The 18,154-nt window shown below is 48.1% G+C and overlaps 1 protein-coding gene across 4 annotated transcripts in view; it reads left to right on the top strand.

The window, feature by feature from the left end:
- ALPK3 (alpha kinase 3) overlaps positions 1–18,154 on the top strand; it is a 1,275,893-nt gene that overhangs the window by 1,145,153 nt on the left and 112,586 nt on the right. For all 4 annotated transcript variants that reach the window (XM_078685238.1, XM_078685241.1, XM_078685239.1 and 1 more), the window contains one exon: positions 9,895–10,169. In XM_078685238.1, the coding sequence (XP_078541364.1) occupies positions 9,895–10,169 (275 nt within the window). The remainder of the gene's footprint in view (positions 1–9,894; positions 10,170–18,154) is intronic.

Raw genomic sequence — 18,154 nt, 5'->3', positions numbered from 1 at the left:
TCCCATCCCTCCTTCACTAGACATAAAGGACCCCTAACTGGATGTCCAAACAGAAGTTCAAATAGGCTGTAACCAACCCCTTTCTGTGGAACCTCTCTGTAGGCAAGGAAAGGCAGGGCAAAAGTATGTCCCATCAACGCCTGAGCTTTTCAGGGAGACCTTTAATCATGCCCTTGAGAGTTTTGTTGAACCTTTCAACTAACCCATTGCATTGTGGGTGATAGGGGGTGGTACATTTGTTATTTACTCCACACTCCTTCCACATAGCAGTCAAGTATCTAGACATGAAGTCTGCATCTCTGATTGATACTATCTCCTTGGGAAATCCCACCCTGGAAAAGATTCCCAGCAGGGCTCTAGCCACAACAGGAGCTATGGTAGTTCTAAGGGGAATTGCCGTACCGCCACTAGTGTGAATCTGTGTCCAGAAGCAGTTTAAGGATCCATGGGACCAACAATGTCAATGCCAACCCTCTCAAAGGGAACACTCACCACAGGTAGTGGTATCAGGTGGGCCTTTGTGGGGGGACCTGCCTTATCACTGTCTTGACAGGTGATACAGGAGGGACAAAGCTCCTTGGTGTCTTCTGACATGTGAGGCCAATGAAAGTGAGGGACAAACCTGTCCCAAGTCTTGTTTTGTCCTAGGTGACCTGCTATTGGGATGTCATGTGCCAGTGTCAATAGGAAGCTCCTAAACTTCTGAGGTATAACTAACCTACTGGTAGCACCTGGCTTGGGGTCTCTACTCTCTGAGTATAGGAGTCCATCTTCCCAGTAGATCCTATGGGACCCACTGTTACTCCCAGCAGCCTCAGCAACAGCTTGCTGTCTGAGGGGTTCAAGAGAGGAGCACCTCAGCTGCTCCTGGCTTAGATCGGCCCTGGAAGGGCCCCCTGTCTCCAAGAACTCAACCTGATCAGGCTCAAGTTCCTCTGAGACAGTTCCTTCTTCAGGACTGAAATCATCTCCCTCAAGAGGCTGATCTGTATTCTGAGGCAGGGGGAAGACACTGCCTTACCCCTACTGCTCCTTCTCTTGGAAGGCGCCTGGTCCATTTTTTCAGGATCCAGGGCCTGTTCAGTGGAAGCCATTTTTGTCTGTGACCTAGTCATAGCAAACACATATGCAGGGATACCCAACATTTCTGCATGAGTCCTGAGTTCCACTTCAGCCCAAGCTGAAGGTTCTAAATCATTGCCCAACGAGCATTCAACAGGGAGGTCTGCACTTACCAAAACCTTCTTGGGGCCAGTTACCCCTCCCCAGGTGAAATTGACAACTGCCAAGGAATGGTCTGTCCTGACATTACTAGCATCGGTCACTTGGTACATCTCACCAAGTATGATTTTCTCAGGGGCCACAAGATCTTTTGTCACCATTGTGACACTGGCACCTGTGTCCCTGAATGCCAAGGCCTCTTTTCCATTGATCAAAGGCTGCTGCCTGTATGTGCCCAAATTACTGGGACTGACAAATAAGGAGGCAATATCCATGGCTCCATCACAGACTAACACAGCCTGAGTTGGTACTCTGACTAGGCCAGAGTCCATCTCAGATCCCAAGGTTAACCCTACTACACCCTTATTCTATGTACCACCACTTGGAGCTGAACTAGGGGGGACAGTTGCCTTAGGGGCATTGGTGGTTGGAGTAGAGTCCTTGGACTTGGTACAATCACTTGTTCAATGGGTCTTCTGTTTACAGATTTGACACCATGGCTTCTTCTTGCCTTTACCCTTGCTTGATTGTGACTCCCCACCAGGTGAAAATGTGTGGGGCCCTTGAGAAGACTTCTGGTCTTTACCCCTCTCCCCACCCTTATCTGGGGGTTTAGAATCTTGCTTCTTGGAGTCAACACCTTGGTTCTGAAGACTTCTGCCTCACCCTGGTTCTGGCCCATTTGTCTGTCTTCTGACCCAATTCTTGGGGAGACGTCAGATCAGAGTCCACCAGGTACTGATGCAACAACTGATTTTGACAATTATTAAGGATCTGCTCCCTCATAATTAAATATTACAATCCTTTAAAATCACATACTTTACTGCCAATTAACCAGTCTTCCAGAGCCTTAGTAGCACAATCTACAAAGTCAACCCTGTCTTGAGTCTGTGCCTTTTGGGTGTCTCTGAACCTAAATCCTGTATTGTTCAGTGGTTAAGCCAAACCCATCAATCAGAGCACTCTTCAAGACTTTGTAATTATCAGCATCCTCTTCTCTTACAGTGAAGAGCTTGTCTCTACCTTTGTCTGCAAAGGAGAGCCACAAGATAGCTGCCCACTGCTCTTGAGGGACCCCCTTTTCTTTACAGGTCCCCTCTAGTGCAGTTATCCATTTGTGGATTTCATCCCCACTCTGATAGGGAGGGACAATCTGGTTCAGGTTCCTATGGTCATGAGTACTTTCTCTACCTCTAGGGACACTGTTGCTGCCACCATGGGGCTCTAGCCCCAACCTTCTGAAAGCTCTCTGGAGCTCTAGGGATTCCCTATCTAAGGCCAACTGCTCTCTCTTGATTCTGAGCGTAGCTCTCTCAAACTCAAGCAGTCTGCACTTCTTCTCATAAAAGGATTCTCTTTTGTGAGAAGCTGAGGTCCCTACAGAAGTAGCAGAACAATCAGATTCCTGAGAAGGAGATTTTGATCTTCTTGGTAAACTGCTAACTCTCCCTGGTGGGGTAAAGAGAGGGCCACTGGGGCCTTCTCCCCCACCTGAAGGAAGAATTGGATTATCCAGGTCAGAATCATCTTGATCCTCCTGGTCAGCATTTGAGTCCAGGTCATAGAAGTTTTCACTTCCTGGCCTTTCCTTATCTGCTGTCCCACCCAACTTGCCTGCCTCATCAGACCCTGGAGTCTTTCTGAGGCCAGGTGCCTTTCTAATTTTATAGAACAATCAGAATATTTGGAGCCTAATCAAGCTGGCTTCCGGCCTGCGCACTCGACGGAATCGGTAATCCTTGTGGTTATTGATACACTGAGAGCCAATGCTGACATGGGGGTCTCCCAGGCTCTGGTGCTCCTTGATCTGTCTGCCGCGTTCGACACGGTTGATCATAACATCTTATTGAACCGTGTCGAGCAGGCTGGCATTCAAGGCCCTGCTTGCAACTGGATTAAGTGTTTTCTCACATGTAGAACCCAAGCAGTACGCCTTGGCACCTTTACGGCCCCCAAAGTATCCACCTCTTGTGGGGTACCACAGGGTTCTTCCCTCTCCCCTTTGTTGTTTAATCTCTATCTTAAGCCACTGATACACTCACTTAAGGAGAGGAGGGTAACCGTCTTTAACTATGCCGACGACCTCCAGCTGGTTTTTCCTCTAGACTCCCCTAATTCTATGCTCCATATCCAACTTTGGATGGATCTTAACCATCTGAAGCTTAACCTGGCAAGACGGAACTTGTGTTGCCCGGGAAAAGCGATATCAGATGGGGCCCACACTTCTGGCCAAGTGAATATGGCACCCCCCTTCCCCTTCTGTGAAACGTTTAGGGGTTGTCATAAACGCAGATCTCTCACTTAGAGGCCATGTGGGGTCAGTGGTATCCACCAGCCTCTTCCAATTGTGAAAAATCAGAAAGATTGCTCACCTGCTGACCCACTCAGCCCTTGTTCAGGCAGTGTTAGCACTGGTTCTCTCACGCCTTGACTTCTCAAATGCTCTTTATATGGGCCTGCCATTGTGCCTGCTTAATCGTCTTCAAATAGTCCAGAACCAGGCGGCAAGACTAATCTACAAACAGCCGAGATGGCAATCGGCTAGGCCTTGCCTGCAAAAACTCCATTGGTTGCCGGTGGTGCAACGGGCTGCATTTAAATCAGGCTGCCTTGCCTTCAAGGCGCTGCATTGCAAGAGCCCTAAGTTTATCACCCACATGGTCACCAAATACGTCCCCATGCGTAATTTATGTTCTGCCCACCTACACCTACTGTCCACCCTAGCCGTCAAACTCAAGCGACAAGGTGGCCGCAGGTTCTCCTATTTAGCCTACAAATTTGGGAATTCTCTTCCATTGTCAATTAGGAGCTGTGACAATCTACTGGGCTTCAGAAGGGCTTTAAAAACTTGGTTGTTTAAACAAGCTTACTAACAACCCACACGTAACGCAATTACACATTATCAGCGCCATGAAACCTTTGGTGACCGTGCGCTATATAAGCTTCTGATAACATAACATAACATCTAAAAGCAAAGTCTCTATGAGACGTTGAGTGCTTGCATGTCTCCCTGTCTTCAGTTTCCTAGATGTACACATATTTCTCAATTCCTGAAATGAGAGATGGTCATACTTAGTTGGCAAGGAGCCACTGGCCTAGAAGACATACTAGAGTTATGTGGTGTAGGCACGTAGGCACCTACCCAACCTAGTGGGAACTGAAAGTCTCTTGAGTTGGAGAAAGAGAGTGCTAGACCCTTGACTGCCCAACTCCAAGTTTAGTAGAACATACTTATTCTAGTCTTGATTTATGTGTACCTAATACCTTTAGTGGTTTTCAGTTAATCACTCAAATGAGATTTATCTGGTAAAACAATAGCAAGCTTGAATCCCAGCCACTGCACACCAATGTGAGAAGTTGGCCTGGTATATGCTTTTCACTAATTATAGTGGGCACATTGTACCAGTCTAAACAACCCTTATTGATGATTAGGTTAAAGACAACCTTTATTGAAATCTATCCTAGTGGTAGCTATGGATAGCAGCCTTGAGGCTAAGTCTCGAAGGAATGTAAAGCAGCCTGTTTTACCAGATCAGAATTTCCTGAATGAACAAATGAAAGGAGAACCACAGAAGGAATATATCAAATATATGTATTTATTACTAAACACTCTCTACTAACTGCTTCATGAGATTACAGCACACAGTATTAAATCATTAGAACAACAGTAAATAACACAATACACAGTAGGCACCAGGGGGAGACCAAACCATATACTAAGTAAGTGGTATAACAACCACGACTTGACTAGACACAGCTCCTAGAGCACGTAGAATAGCTGGGACCCCAAGGAACCACCCAAAGTAGTGACACAGGGGACCCACGGAGGACAGGTGCAGTGTGAATCACAGGCGCGAGCTCCCTACAACTTTATGGGAAAGACACGGTTGTAATTTTAGATTAAGGACACTTTGGAGAGGACTTTGAGCAAACCCTTTCAAATATAGAAGGTTCTAAGGCCAGCACCCTTGTCGGTACCGGTGTAATCGTGTTACACTAACCCAGGGGAGCCGGGTGCATAGGTGTCAAGTGATGTCGGGAATCTTCGTCGTTTTCAATGTCGTGATGCGAAAAAGTGCTGCTGCCGGGAAGATGAAAAGTGTCTGGTGGAATCCAAGCCTGGATACGAGGTGAGAAGAACCTGTCCCACTAAGGATGTCGAGTGCTGGGGAATCAGTGTCTAGATTAAACACCAACAAGCCTTGGCAACTGCAACCAACGCGTTCAGAGGAAATCAGCTTCGGTGAGGACCAGCAAGGTCCTGGGGACTCTCCAAGCTATGGAGTGTCAGGGCACATATAGAGCAGCCATGAAAGTCTACGGAAATGTAAAGTTACCTTCACAGGGACCCACAGGCCAACGGACCAGGGATCTCAAAGGGACCTCGAGGTGAATCACAAAATACTAGCCCACGGGACACTCGTGGAGTGTAGGCCGGAAATCTTTGGTGGAATTACTGCTCGGGGGCAGGACTACAAGTAGCCCAAAGCACAGCCTCAGGGATCGCTGAAAAGCATATGCTGCTGCAAAAATACACAGTGCACAGGTGTTCGGGTTGCACAGTCTCCACAAAGTATACGGGCCTCAGAATTGCTGAGAGCACAGATCAACCTCAGAGACCCTCGGGAACCCACCTCCTGTGTTGCAGAAATCTTCGGAGTCCTCAGGACTTTGGGAGATGCAAACCGGTCAGATGCATTTAAGTTGCCTGCCTTGCAGGGGAGTAACTCCTTTACTCCAAGTTAGAGTCTTCAGTTATCCAGCGTAGTGTAGATTGTCGAAATACTTGGTTTCTGTAGCAGAGTTTAGTCCAGGTAAAATCTGGTAGTCAGGGGTTCCTACTTTATACCAAAGGAAGAGGTGGGACAAACTCTGGGGACCCACCTATGGGAGGGTCAGGAGAGAGGGATGGCTACACCCATCTCCTTTGTCCAGTTTCGCACCAGAGCAGCAGATTGGCTCCTGCAACCGGTTTGACGTGGACTATGCACAGGGACACCAAATGTGCCCCCAGTGCAGGCATCATAGCATTCTCAGAATGCACCCACCCAGCCCCAATACACTAAAGCCTGTCTGGGAGGTGGTTACACCGCCCTGTGACAGGAAGCCTATTGTCAAGCCTTCCCCTGCTCAAGCTTGGCTCAGCAGCAGGAGGGCAGACTCGTGTCTCTGGCTAGCAGCATTCATTTTGTGATGTCCAGCTTGAGAATGCTGGTAACGGGTGTACCGGTGTGTCACATACGTTTTTTTAGGAGGGTGGAATTATACCACCCCCGCCAGTTACTGGTTGGGAGGTGTGATTCGAAGGTGTTTCACACCAAACACGACATGTTTCCAAGCAGCCGTTTTAAAGTTAGCATTTACCGTGAGGTTATAATGCACTTAAAAGTATATGATTAGCTGCATCACAAACAACCCCGGAGAATAGGTTACGAAGGCTGCAGAGGGGCTCTGCTCATGCAAGGGGACCCTCTCACATAAAACCCAGCACCCTGCCTTCAAGGGTTGATAAGGCCTGCCAAAGGGATGATTGATAGGTTTATATGTGCAGTGATGTAGGATAGATATAGTGAACCTATATTTAAGTAAGGGGTGCAGGCACCACCTTACACAGGCTGGAGTAGCAGACCTGTGGTGTCAGTTTGAATGGTCTCTCATGGGTGGCACAATACATGCTGCAGCCCCTGGGAGGCCTCTGGGGTACCTATGCCCTGGGCACATAGTATACCATATACTAGGGACTTATAAGGGTACCCCAGAATCCATTCTGGAGTGTACCTAAAGTACATGCAATCAATTTAGAGGAGAAAGCATCTAGGCTGGGGTCCTGGATAGCTGGATCCCAGCCAGTCTAAGTCGAAAACAGCTAAACATCAGCAAAAAGTGGGGGTAACTATAAGAAGCAGATCCTGCTTTCCTACATGGAACACACATGTGTACCTGCCCTGCCTTTCACCAGCCACCTGCTCTGCCCCTATGGGCCTACCCTAGGGGTGCTCTAGTGGAAGTGAAAGGCTCACTCAGGGTTGGCTGATAAGTGAGAAATGCCAACCTGAGCACAAGCGCAACTGCGCACCCAGCGGCCTGTAATGGCAAGCCTGATACTTGTATGATAAGCTATTCTGGTAGGTGACACAATCACTGCTGCGTCCCACCACTAGGCAGTGCAGTGCCCGCCCTGGGTATGTGGTGTATCTTTTTAAAGGGCACTCATCGGTACAGCACCTAAACCAATCAATTATGTCCCACTTCCTAGCTTGTGTAGGAAGGGTGTGTGTGCTTTCACACTGAATTATAGTGGGAAAGTGCCCAGAGTCCTAAGGTCACAAAGAGAGTTAGAGTAAATCCCCTTAGAAGAGTTAGAGAAAATCTCTTTGGAAGGGCCATGTCCAACAGTAAATCTTCCCTATACAAAATGATGTATCTGCCGAAATTCTTTATGTTCTACAAAACAACCCATTTGAGGTCCCTGATGAGGTTTTCTGGGCAGCCGCAGATGTAACGTGATGCCTGTTGTGGAAGGGTGGGACACTGGGTAATTCCTGGATGTCCCTCACCAGAAAGTCCCTGGAAGGCAGAATCGCCCTCCCCGATCTACGCCTATAGTACTGGGTGACACAACTGCAAGTGGTCAATGACTGGGCCTTCTATTCTCAACAGAACCCTCAGTGATGGCTGATAGATGGTCCATGGGCCCAGAAGGATAGGTCAGATGATTATATTGAAAAAGTAGGATGACACTATTCCTGACCCCTTACGGCTGTAGTAGTTAAGAAATAAAATAAAACAACAAAGGTTGTGGGTTGAAAGGGCAAACTGATGTTAGTAACCACGCTCTGGGACTCTAAGGTACAGAAGGGATTACAAAACATAGAGGGCTACGGAAAATGAGACCTGCTGGGAATCTCCAAAGTGGGCACATCTGGTGAGGGAAAGGGATGATACCCTTTGCTGAACTGCAGGGGCAATATGAGGCACTCAGTCCCTTCTTTACCAGCAATTAACATCTCCTGCAAATCCACATAGAAACCATGCAGGATTCCCCAGAAGAGACACCCGAAGGGTTTTGGGAGACCCCCTGATCAACAACACAGTTTCCCTACTATATTCCACTCTCCAGCACAACTGTCCCCCCATCTCCCTTAGATAGCCTTAGGGATGAATGGGAGAGGGACCCAGGCATACTTTAGGACGACAATTAGGGGCCAGCTTCCTGGTATCGCCCGGAGGTAGCCACGAATGCCAGATTCCAGTTAATCCTATTGAAACTACTCCATTGAGCCTACTTCACGAAGATTTGACAGTCCCTCGTTGGGAGGACCAATACAGACTTCTGCTTAAGGCATTGCAGACAGAAAGGCACACTGGTACACACCATCTTGGGCTGCTCCTGGATTCAGGAATACTGGAGAAAAGGACGCGGAAGGCTGCCTGTAGTCCAGGAATTTACACTGGCGATCATCCCGCAGTTTATAACCCTGGGCATATGGGAGAAACAAACCCTGGACCGATACATCCTTCTCTTTTGTAATATTATTGCCCTGATGGTGGCGAGATGTGACATGATTAGACTATGGGGACATGATTAGACCCCAAGTCTACATTCCTGGAACTGGAGTCCAGTATGGACTGGTGATTGAGGGCCCAAATACTACTGTACGAGGTACGAGGCTGCTGAAAAAAGTTTGAGAAACCATTGTGCCATGGAGGAGCACCGAAGCAACTGATCCTTGTAGGGCGGCACAAACTGGAGTCCTGGGTCTGGGGAAGTAGTGGGGCGCTGTACTACTGAATATGGAAACTCCATTGCAAGTTCAGAAATGTATGAAGGGCTTAATCCTAAACCAACGGGGCGAAAGAGAGGGTTCTGCTAGCAAATTACTGTAACAGGACCTGTTTTCTTCACAACTTTGTTCGTGGTTGGGCCCCGCTTTTCCACCTTTTTTAATTAAAAATCAATAAAAAGGTTGGTAAAAAAAAAGATGACCTTGGTTATCATTATGGAAGGTCTTGACATCAATAGATATGCTTGTGCATTTCTCAACTGAAATTTGTTACTAGCAAAGTATATTGCCTAGTCTTGGCATGGCATGCAAGTAAACGCAATTTAGCAAATTCTCAATTTGCGATTTTTGCATTTGGGATGATGCATCCCACCGGTCTGAGAATCTGCCCCTTTGCGAGCGGATTTTTGTTTGATGCATCTGGGCCATAGTGTAGCATGGTAAATGGATTACAGGAATGGAAAAATGTAGGGTCCTTAAAACTCCAATATATGAGGCTCGTGATTGACCTCGCAAATATGACCATGGTTGAATTGCTTAGACTTACTCTGGACTTTGTAATTTACATTTTAATTACTGCATGTAAAACCACCTTTCACCTAGAAGTATATGCAAGGAGATTTACATCTTTAGAGGTTGCTTCTTACTGTTACTAATGCAGGTCACTGATCACAATAATGTTATAAAGCGCTGTTCTGTTGTTGATTTTTTTAGTATGCATACTTTTATGTTCGTGTAAAAAAGTGATGTAATTTTTTATATAACTTGTGAGATCATGAGCAGCGAATAGCGGATTTAGTATGTTTGCATGATTAGTCAAAACCCTGTCATAACTACTGCCAAATCTGTGTACATTCATTTATTATTTTCTTCTTCCTTTCATTCTTAGTTGGGGAAGAGATCGAAATGACTCCGATGGTGTTTGCAAAAGGATTAGCAGATTCAGGATACTGGGGAGACAAGTTTTTCGGGAGAATTGTGTCAGAGGATATAAATGTAGGCAAAGGGTACCTGCGAAAGATATTACGTGTCAAAGTCATTTATGGGCTGGAACCAATGTTTGAGTCTGGCAAAACATGTATCATTAAGATACGTAACCTTATTACCTTTGGGACCAAGAACGAGAGCACTCTACTAGAAAAGAATTATGATTTAACAATTCAGGTATGTTTGCAGAATTATCTATATTGTTTGCACTGTATTTTGTATTCGATATCTATGGTATGGCCAAGAGCGCAATATGCTAACACATTTAATTTAATTCTATTGCTTACACAAATCCCAGCCTTCCTGAATTTTTCCAAAAGGATAGCATGCATATCAGTAACCAAAAAACTTTAGCTTTCTTGAAATTAATCGATCTGACATCACCATAGTTGTAGCCTGAAAATACCTTTCTAACTAGCAAGTAACTACATTTTAATGTCATGTACCATGTAATAGGCTAAAAATTTGCAGTTTTGTCTACATTTTATTTTGATGTAGATTTATATTAATCCCATTTCATAGCTCAAGTTCACTTTTAACGTATGGGTGCTAGCTTAATGAACTGGACACCTTTACTTTTTAACAGTGCTTAGCTCATCAGTTGCCATGCATGCATGTATGCGTTATATGCAGACACTCAGTATATCCCTGCATAAATGAGTGACACATTCCTATTAAAAAATGTCTTCCCTCTTTTCAGTCCTCTATTGTGATTTGGATTTTGTTTCTGCCTTTCTCAGCAACTCCCTACACCAGGCCACAGCCTTAATATTAAAAGCAGAGTTTTGCAATTCTTTTTGTGATTCACAATCTACCTTTTGTAGTATGTCAAGTAATACTACAGTAGTGCTAATTACTTACTACAAAATTCAATTTGCAAATCTACGAGTGTAAATCTCCATGTCCACCATGTAGTTCTACTAGAGACCATGAGAGACCAGTGGCCATTAAAACAATGTTGAAGCACTTAAAACTCAAATTGCTACCTAACATGTCTAAAATCTGAGAAAAAAAGGAAATATAAAAATACACCCTGGTAGACTTTTGAATGTCTGAAAATACATCCTGTAGATTAAAACTACAGGGACATCTGTATCTCATTTTGCATAGAAGTGGCAGTTCATCAGAGTCGGTTCTTTTTCCTGTCTTGTTAGAGCAGGATCTTGGATCATTGTGGATTATTTTTTTACCGATTTGCTCTGCTGCTTTTCTGTATAATACACTATTTTCCATCTTCAATGAATGTCTCCCATACCACAAAGCTTTTGAAGATTTTCCTTAGCTTTTTCTGCCACAGTTTCCTATCAACATGGCCTCACCCTTCTTTAAGTGCGACTCATCTGGGAGAAAAAAGTCTACTACAGATCCTCACCTGGTGTGTGCTTATCTTCCAGCACCTTACTCCCTTAAGTGTGTGGATTGTGTTGAAAAATAATCAAAAGAACCCAGAAAGATAGAGAAGACATCAAGCTGAGAGAAAAACTAAATTACCTCGGGTCCAAGGATGCCAATAAAAAATAAATTAAAGGGCCCATTTTCACAACGGTACCCTTAACCCCAGAGAACTGTTGAGAGTCTTGCAGGGGGAGACCAGTGAGAAATAGTCCAGGAAGGAAGAGAAAAGCAATCACCACTGGTCTTGGCATTCCTGTTCGACGTCAGTGGTATTGGTAGTAGTGAAGGCAACAGTCCTAATTTGTTCTCTGTCATGGGCTGTTTGGCATCAGGTAAATTCTTCATATCAAGGCACTCAGGATCCCGCGTTCCGCTTTTACCAATGCATCATATCACTCAAAGTCAAGACACTATTCGATGTTGCGCCACATAATGTCTGAACATGATTCTGCATCACAGACCTCAGCATGAAGGCATTTGATGTACACCCATTTTTCAGTGAGAGATCCAATAATGCCTTAAAAAAGGCAACAGTTGTCATATAAGCTGATTGTTCAGGGATTCCTCTCCATTTTACACGTTCAGGTTTTACATTCCCAGTAGAAGACCCGCTGCAAGTTACAGTGAGTTCCCTGCAGCTGTCTCTTCCTGCACCAAAAGCAATAATGGTATCCACACATTTGTTTATCTCTCCAATCTCAAAGAAGCCCCCTTCTCCTTACCTGTCACCTAGACTGAGTCCAATTCCTTCAGAAGTACCTCATCCTCCTTCGTATCTCTCACAAGTTAGAGGAAAATCAGCCACATCAGAGGCATGGATGAAAGGGGACTTAGGTTTTGAGTTAGATCTTGGCAGACGGGTTACTCCATCACAACATTGTATCCTATGGGATTTATTTGGCAGCAGACAGGATATCCTTCACTGTTCTGTTGGAGTAACCCGTCCCCCAAGATATATAAGTCAGCCCCTTACTCTCCTTTTAGATCTTGCAAGGACTCAGGTGGCAATACGTCATCATCTTGCACTCCAGCCTTGTGAGTTCAAGATTTAAAAGTATGCATTTGCTGGACTCAGACGCTAATGCCCAAGACTCCACCAATAGCGAGTTACTCAATTCTGAGTAAAAAGAGCTCAGAACAGAATCTTTCAATTGAAGGAATATGTGGGCCAGGGTTAGAGAAACATCAAATATATCTTCTGTGGTTCTATACCTGCTTTGCATGTGCTGGCAATTCTTCATATACACATCTGCTTGCACAAGTCTTTCCAGTACTGCCTAGATAAATATAGAGGAGGTAATACAAGATGGCGCCACATCCAGTCACAACGCCATTGTAGTCCAGGACCTATCTGGATCTCAGAAAGGTAGTGCAGGTACCCAGCCAACAGTATCGGTGAGCCACCGGCCCCAGGTCACTCCCCACGCTGCTCGACTCCTATGGGACCCGAGTGCTGGCGAGGGTTCGCCGGTGGTGTGCCCCGGCTTCTGCATTCCTTTTCCTCTCAGTGCTATTGTTGTCTGCTTCTAGTATTTATTACTACTATTGTTTTGTGGATTCTTAGGCGCTCCTTGTGCGCCCCTGCCCTCTGTGCCCCCCCTGCTCCCCGCTTCCCACCGCCGCTCCCCCGCGGCCCGCCCCCTTTTTCCTTTTGTTCCCCTGCCTGCCCATTGTCCACCCGCTCCCGCCTCCCAGCTGCCCCTCCCTCCCACTTCGCCTCTTATGGAAGTCGCGCGGCGGCCGCGCCGCTGGCGCGCCGACCGTCCACGCCTGGACCCCGCCCAGGGCCAGAACCCCTGGACCCCGTGCCCCCCTCAACGCCAGACTGCACTGCGACTCCAGCACCCTCCACGCACTCAACAACGAACGAGACCACCTCTGCTACCGGGCCACCCCGAAGCCCACCCAAGGGCCCTTCGCCTGCCGGAACTGCCGATTCACCAGCATCCAGCCCACCAAACCACCAACCAGAGAACCCAACCACCTCCGCTGCATCCTCCTCAACACTCGCTCCGCTCGCAAACACGCCATCGAACTCTGGGACCTCCTTGACTCTACCGCCCCCGACGTCGCCTTCCTGACAGAGACCTGGCTGACCGCCACCTCAGCACCGGACATCGCCTTAGCCATCCCACAGGGCTACAAGATCTCCCGCAGAGACCGCACCAACGGGGTAGGAGGGGGAATCGCCATCATCCACAAAGACACCATCAGAATCTCGACCAACACCGACGACACCCTCACCTCCGCCGAGCACATGCACTTCCAGATCCCCACCGACCCCAACACCACCCTCAGAGGAACACTTGTTTACAGACCTCCCGGACCTCGACCACAGTTCAGCGACACCATTGCCGACCTCGTCAGCACCCACGCCCTCGCCTCCACGGACTACATCCTCCTCGGGGACCTGAACTTCCACCTCGAGAACAACCACGACGCCAACTCCACCGCCCTGATCAGCAACCTCGCCAACCTCGGACTCAAACAGCTCATGACGGCACCCACCCACGTCGCCGAACACACGCTGAACCCCATCTTCTCCACCAGCTCCCACGTCTCCTTCAACCACACCACCGATGCGTCCACTTCACCTTCAGGAAACCCACCACACACCACCGCACCTGCTGGGGCAAGATCACCAAGGACCAACTGACTACCACCCTCGCCCTGAGACCACCCGCCGACCCCACCGACCCAGACACCGCCGTGACCAACCTCAAACAGTGGATCAACGACTGCGCCGACACCCATGCCCCTCTCAAGACCTCCACAACCAACAAGAAAGCCGCCTGGTTCACCGAAGACCTCCGGACCTCCAAGCGCACCTGTCGCAAGCTGGAGAAGAAATGGTTCCACGACCGAACACCAGACAGCCACACAGCCCACAAGAGCGCCACCCGCAGACACCACCAACTCATCAGGACCGCCAAGAGGGCCGCCTTTAAGGACCGCTTAGACAACAACGCACACAATACCAAAGAGCTCTTCAGCATCGTGAAAGAACTCTCCAATCCCAGCTCCAACACCAATGACATCCCACCATCACAAGACCTGTGCGACTCCCTGGCCGCCTTCTTTCACCGCAAGATCACTGACATCCACGACAGCTTCAACTCCGACAACCCCGCACCCACCACCCCTGCAACCACTACCCGCGCCAGCCGCCTGACCGCCTGGTCCAACGTCAGCGTCGAAGACACCATCAAAATCATGAACTCCAATCACTCTGAATCCCCATCTGACCCCTGCCGTCACCACGTCTTCAACAAAGCCAGCACAACCATCACGCCCCACCTCTGAAAAACAATCAACAGTTCCTTCGAGACAGCAACTTTCCCGGAAAGCTGGAAGCATGCCGAGATCAACGCCCTTCTGAAGAAGCCCCAGGCGGACCCCAGGGACTTCAAGAACTTCTGTCTCATCTCCCTGCTCCCGTTCCCGGCAAAAGTGACAGAGAAGATTTTCAACAAACAGCTAACCCGCTACCTCTAAGACAACAACATCCTGGACCCCTCCCAATCCGGTTTTTGCAGCAACCACAGCACCGAGACCGCCCTATTCGCCGCCACTGACAACATCAGGATCCTGATGGACAAAGGAGAAACAGCCGCCCTCATCCTCCTGGACCTGTCAGCAGCCTTTGACACAGTCTGCCATCGCACCCTATCAGCAGGCCTCCATGACGCCGGAATTCAAGACCACATCCTTCCTCTCCGGCAGAACCCAGAGCGTCCGCCTCCCACCCTTCTGCTCGAAATCCACCGAGTTCATCTGCGGCGTCCCACAGGGATCCTTCCTCAGCCCGACACTGTTCAATATCTACATGGCACCGCTCGCCCACGTCGCATAACAACATAACCTCAACATCATCTCCTACACCGACGACACCCAGCTGATAATATCCCTCACCGAAGACCGCCAAAGCCAACCTCCACAGAGGAATGAAGGCCGTAGCCAACTTGATGAAGGACAGCAGACTGAAGCTGAACTCAGACAAGACGGAGGTCCTCATTCTCGGACCCACCCCATCAGCCTGGGACGACTCTTGGTGGCCCACATCGCTAGGCACAGCCCCTGAACCCACAGACCACGCACGCAACCTGGGGGTCATCCTCGACTCCACCCTCTCCATGACCAGGCAAGTCAATGCCGTCTCCGCGTCCTGCTTCAACACCCTCCGCATGCTCCGCACTATCTTCAAATGGATCCCTCCTGACACGAGAAAAACCGTCACCCAGGCCCTCATCACCAGCAGACTTGAGTACGGGAACGCCCTCTACTCAGGAACAACAACCAAGCTCCTGAGACGACTCCAACGAATCCAGAACGCCTCGGCACTACTGATCCTCGACATCGCCCGACGCAGCCACATCACACCCCACCTGAGAGGCCTGCACTGGCTCCCCGTCAACAAGAGGATCACCTTCAAACTCCTCATCCACGCACACAAAGCCCTACACAACACTGGCCCCACATACCTCAACAACCGTCTCAGCTTCCACACCCCCACCCGAAACCTCCGCTCAGCCAAACTTGCACTTGCCACAGTCCCTCGTATCCGGAAAACCACCGCCGGCGGCTGATCCATCTCCTACTTCGCCGCCAAGACCTGGAACGATCTCCCCACCAGCCTACGACAGACTCAGGACCTGCTGGCCTTCAGAAAACTCCTCAAGACCTGGCTCTTCGATCAGTAGCGGCCCCCCCTTACCCCCCCTTACCCCCCCCCCCAGCGCCTTGAGACCCTCACGGGTATGTAGCGCGCTTTATAAATGCAGTGATTGATTGATTGATTGAATGTTCACCATTTATATGACTGGCTCCCAAGATGCTAGAAGTCAGATGATGTCAGACCCCTAGAGAGAAGACACTGCCATCATACCCACCTCAGAGAGGGTAGCACTCGGAACAAAAACAGTTCTTCAGCAGGGCTTCCCATCTGAAAGTGTCCCCAAAGCGGATTCCACTGTTTCAGTACACTGTTAAAAGCCCAGAGCCAGGCTCCCAGCTGCAAGATACAGTCCCAAGGACCCTTACATATCCCACCATGATGAAGTCTGTAACCCTGAATACCCATCTAGGTATGTTGTCGGGGTGTTATTTAAGGCATTACCAGAAATCACCATTACAAGAGCCAACTCCCATCTCATTAGTATTCCCAGTGCTATATACCTGATAAACACATTTAACATTATAGTGTGAGCTGTGCTAATCGTAGAGAGCTAAACCTTTTCTGGGGCCACCAATACTGACCCTAAAAATCAGAAATCACTGAGTCCCCTGTTGGGACAGAAATGTACTCTGCATAGTGTCCAACTATACTGTTCTCTGGATCCCTAATTTTTTTTTTTTTGAATATATTTTATTGGTTTATGTAGGCAGTTGGTTGATACACAGTTATACAATGCCAATATAAAAAGACAGGGAATATTTTACGTACATTTGCACAAGAATGTGGTACAGCGAGGTAATTCAATGGCAGCCCTCATCAAAACAGTTGCTATACATATCAGTTCGCGTATTAGAGAGGCTGTGACAACATTTATAGATAATCTGGCTGCAGTGGGCATAATAGCATTCTGCATGCAGGGCAATGTATCCTCAGGGTGTCATGGAGCAAAGTTTAGTGGGAGGTGGCATGTATTTGTGGCCTTGTTTCGTGTGTACCTAAGTACTGATTTCCAGCGTGTGGTAGCACCAGGTGTGGTGTGTAATCTGGTGTGCCAAATATCGGGCGTGATCAGTCCTCCAATTCAACTCGTAGGAGCCAGGGGGGCAGCGCGGCCTAGCTATATGGCAGTATCGCATCCCATAGGTATTCGTCCCTTCTAGTATGCCATCTCCTAAGTGAGCCCTTGAGCCAAGCTTGCCTGTTGGAAGGATCTCAGGGTATCATCCCAAAGTTGTGCAATTGGAAACTTCCTTAAACCTGCGGTTTCTTCTCGGTGCAGTGTGATGTTTTCAGCTCTCGCCCAGTTAGTGAAGGAAGTGTACCAATATTTAGTGAGTGGAGGTTCACCCTTCTTCCAATATTTGGTGAGCATGCGTTTGGCAGTGATGAGCCCTAGGTCCCAGAATCTGGCCGGTATTTTATTCAATTTAGCCCTTTTATACAACCCCAGTATGCATGCTTCCCATGTGTGGGGTAGGCCTGCGCCAGCACTTTGTGTTAACAGGGTCGTCACCTCATTCCAATATGTAGCAAGAGTGGGGCAGTTCCAGAGCATATACAAAATGTCCGCGCCAGCCATGGTGCATCGGGGGCAGCTAGCGGTGGTTGTCGCGAAATACCTGTTAATCTTATCTTGTGACAAATATGCTTGATGTAGGATATAAAACTGTATTATTTTGAACTGTGAATTGCGAGGGATGTTTACAGGGCTGGCCAATACCATTGTCCACTCCTTGTCAGTCCATCCCCTCCCCCGGGAAGCCGCCCATTTATCCCGCAGTGGCTGTGTGGATCGCTGCGTGTGTACGAAAAGGGCCTGTGCTAGCCAATGTATAACATGGGAGCCATTACCCATTACATGTAGGTACTGTATGAGATGATGCATTGGCAATTTCTCATGTATGTCACCCCAGGATTCCGTGTATGTGCGCAACATCGATGCATGGAGGAGGAATTGTCCGGCTGGTAAGCCTGCGTTCCCTGCCAGTTTTCTCTGGATCCCTAATGCTGATCTTTTGTCATAGGCGAACATGGATCATCCGTGTGCAGCATGATATAGACTTGTCTCAAGGATTGCGGGCTTGTTGAACTG

This window comes from Lissotriton helveticus, chromosome 3_2 (assembly GCF_964261635.1).
Source record: "Lissotriton helveticus chromosome 3_2, aLisHel1.1, whole genome shotgun sequence".
NCBI classification, from domain to species: domain Eukaryota; kingdom Metazoa; phylum Chordata; class Amphibia; order Caudata; family Salamandridae; genus Lissotriton; species Lissotriton helveticus.
The sequence above is the reverse complement of the archived record's forward strand: the minus strand, read 5'-3'. Positions and strand labels throughout refer to the sequence as shown.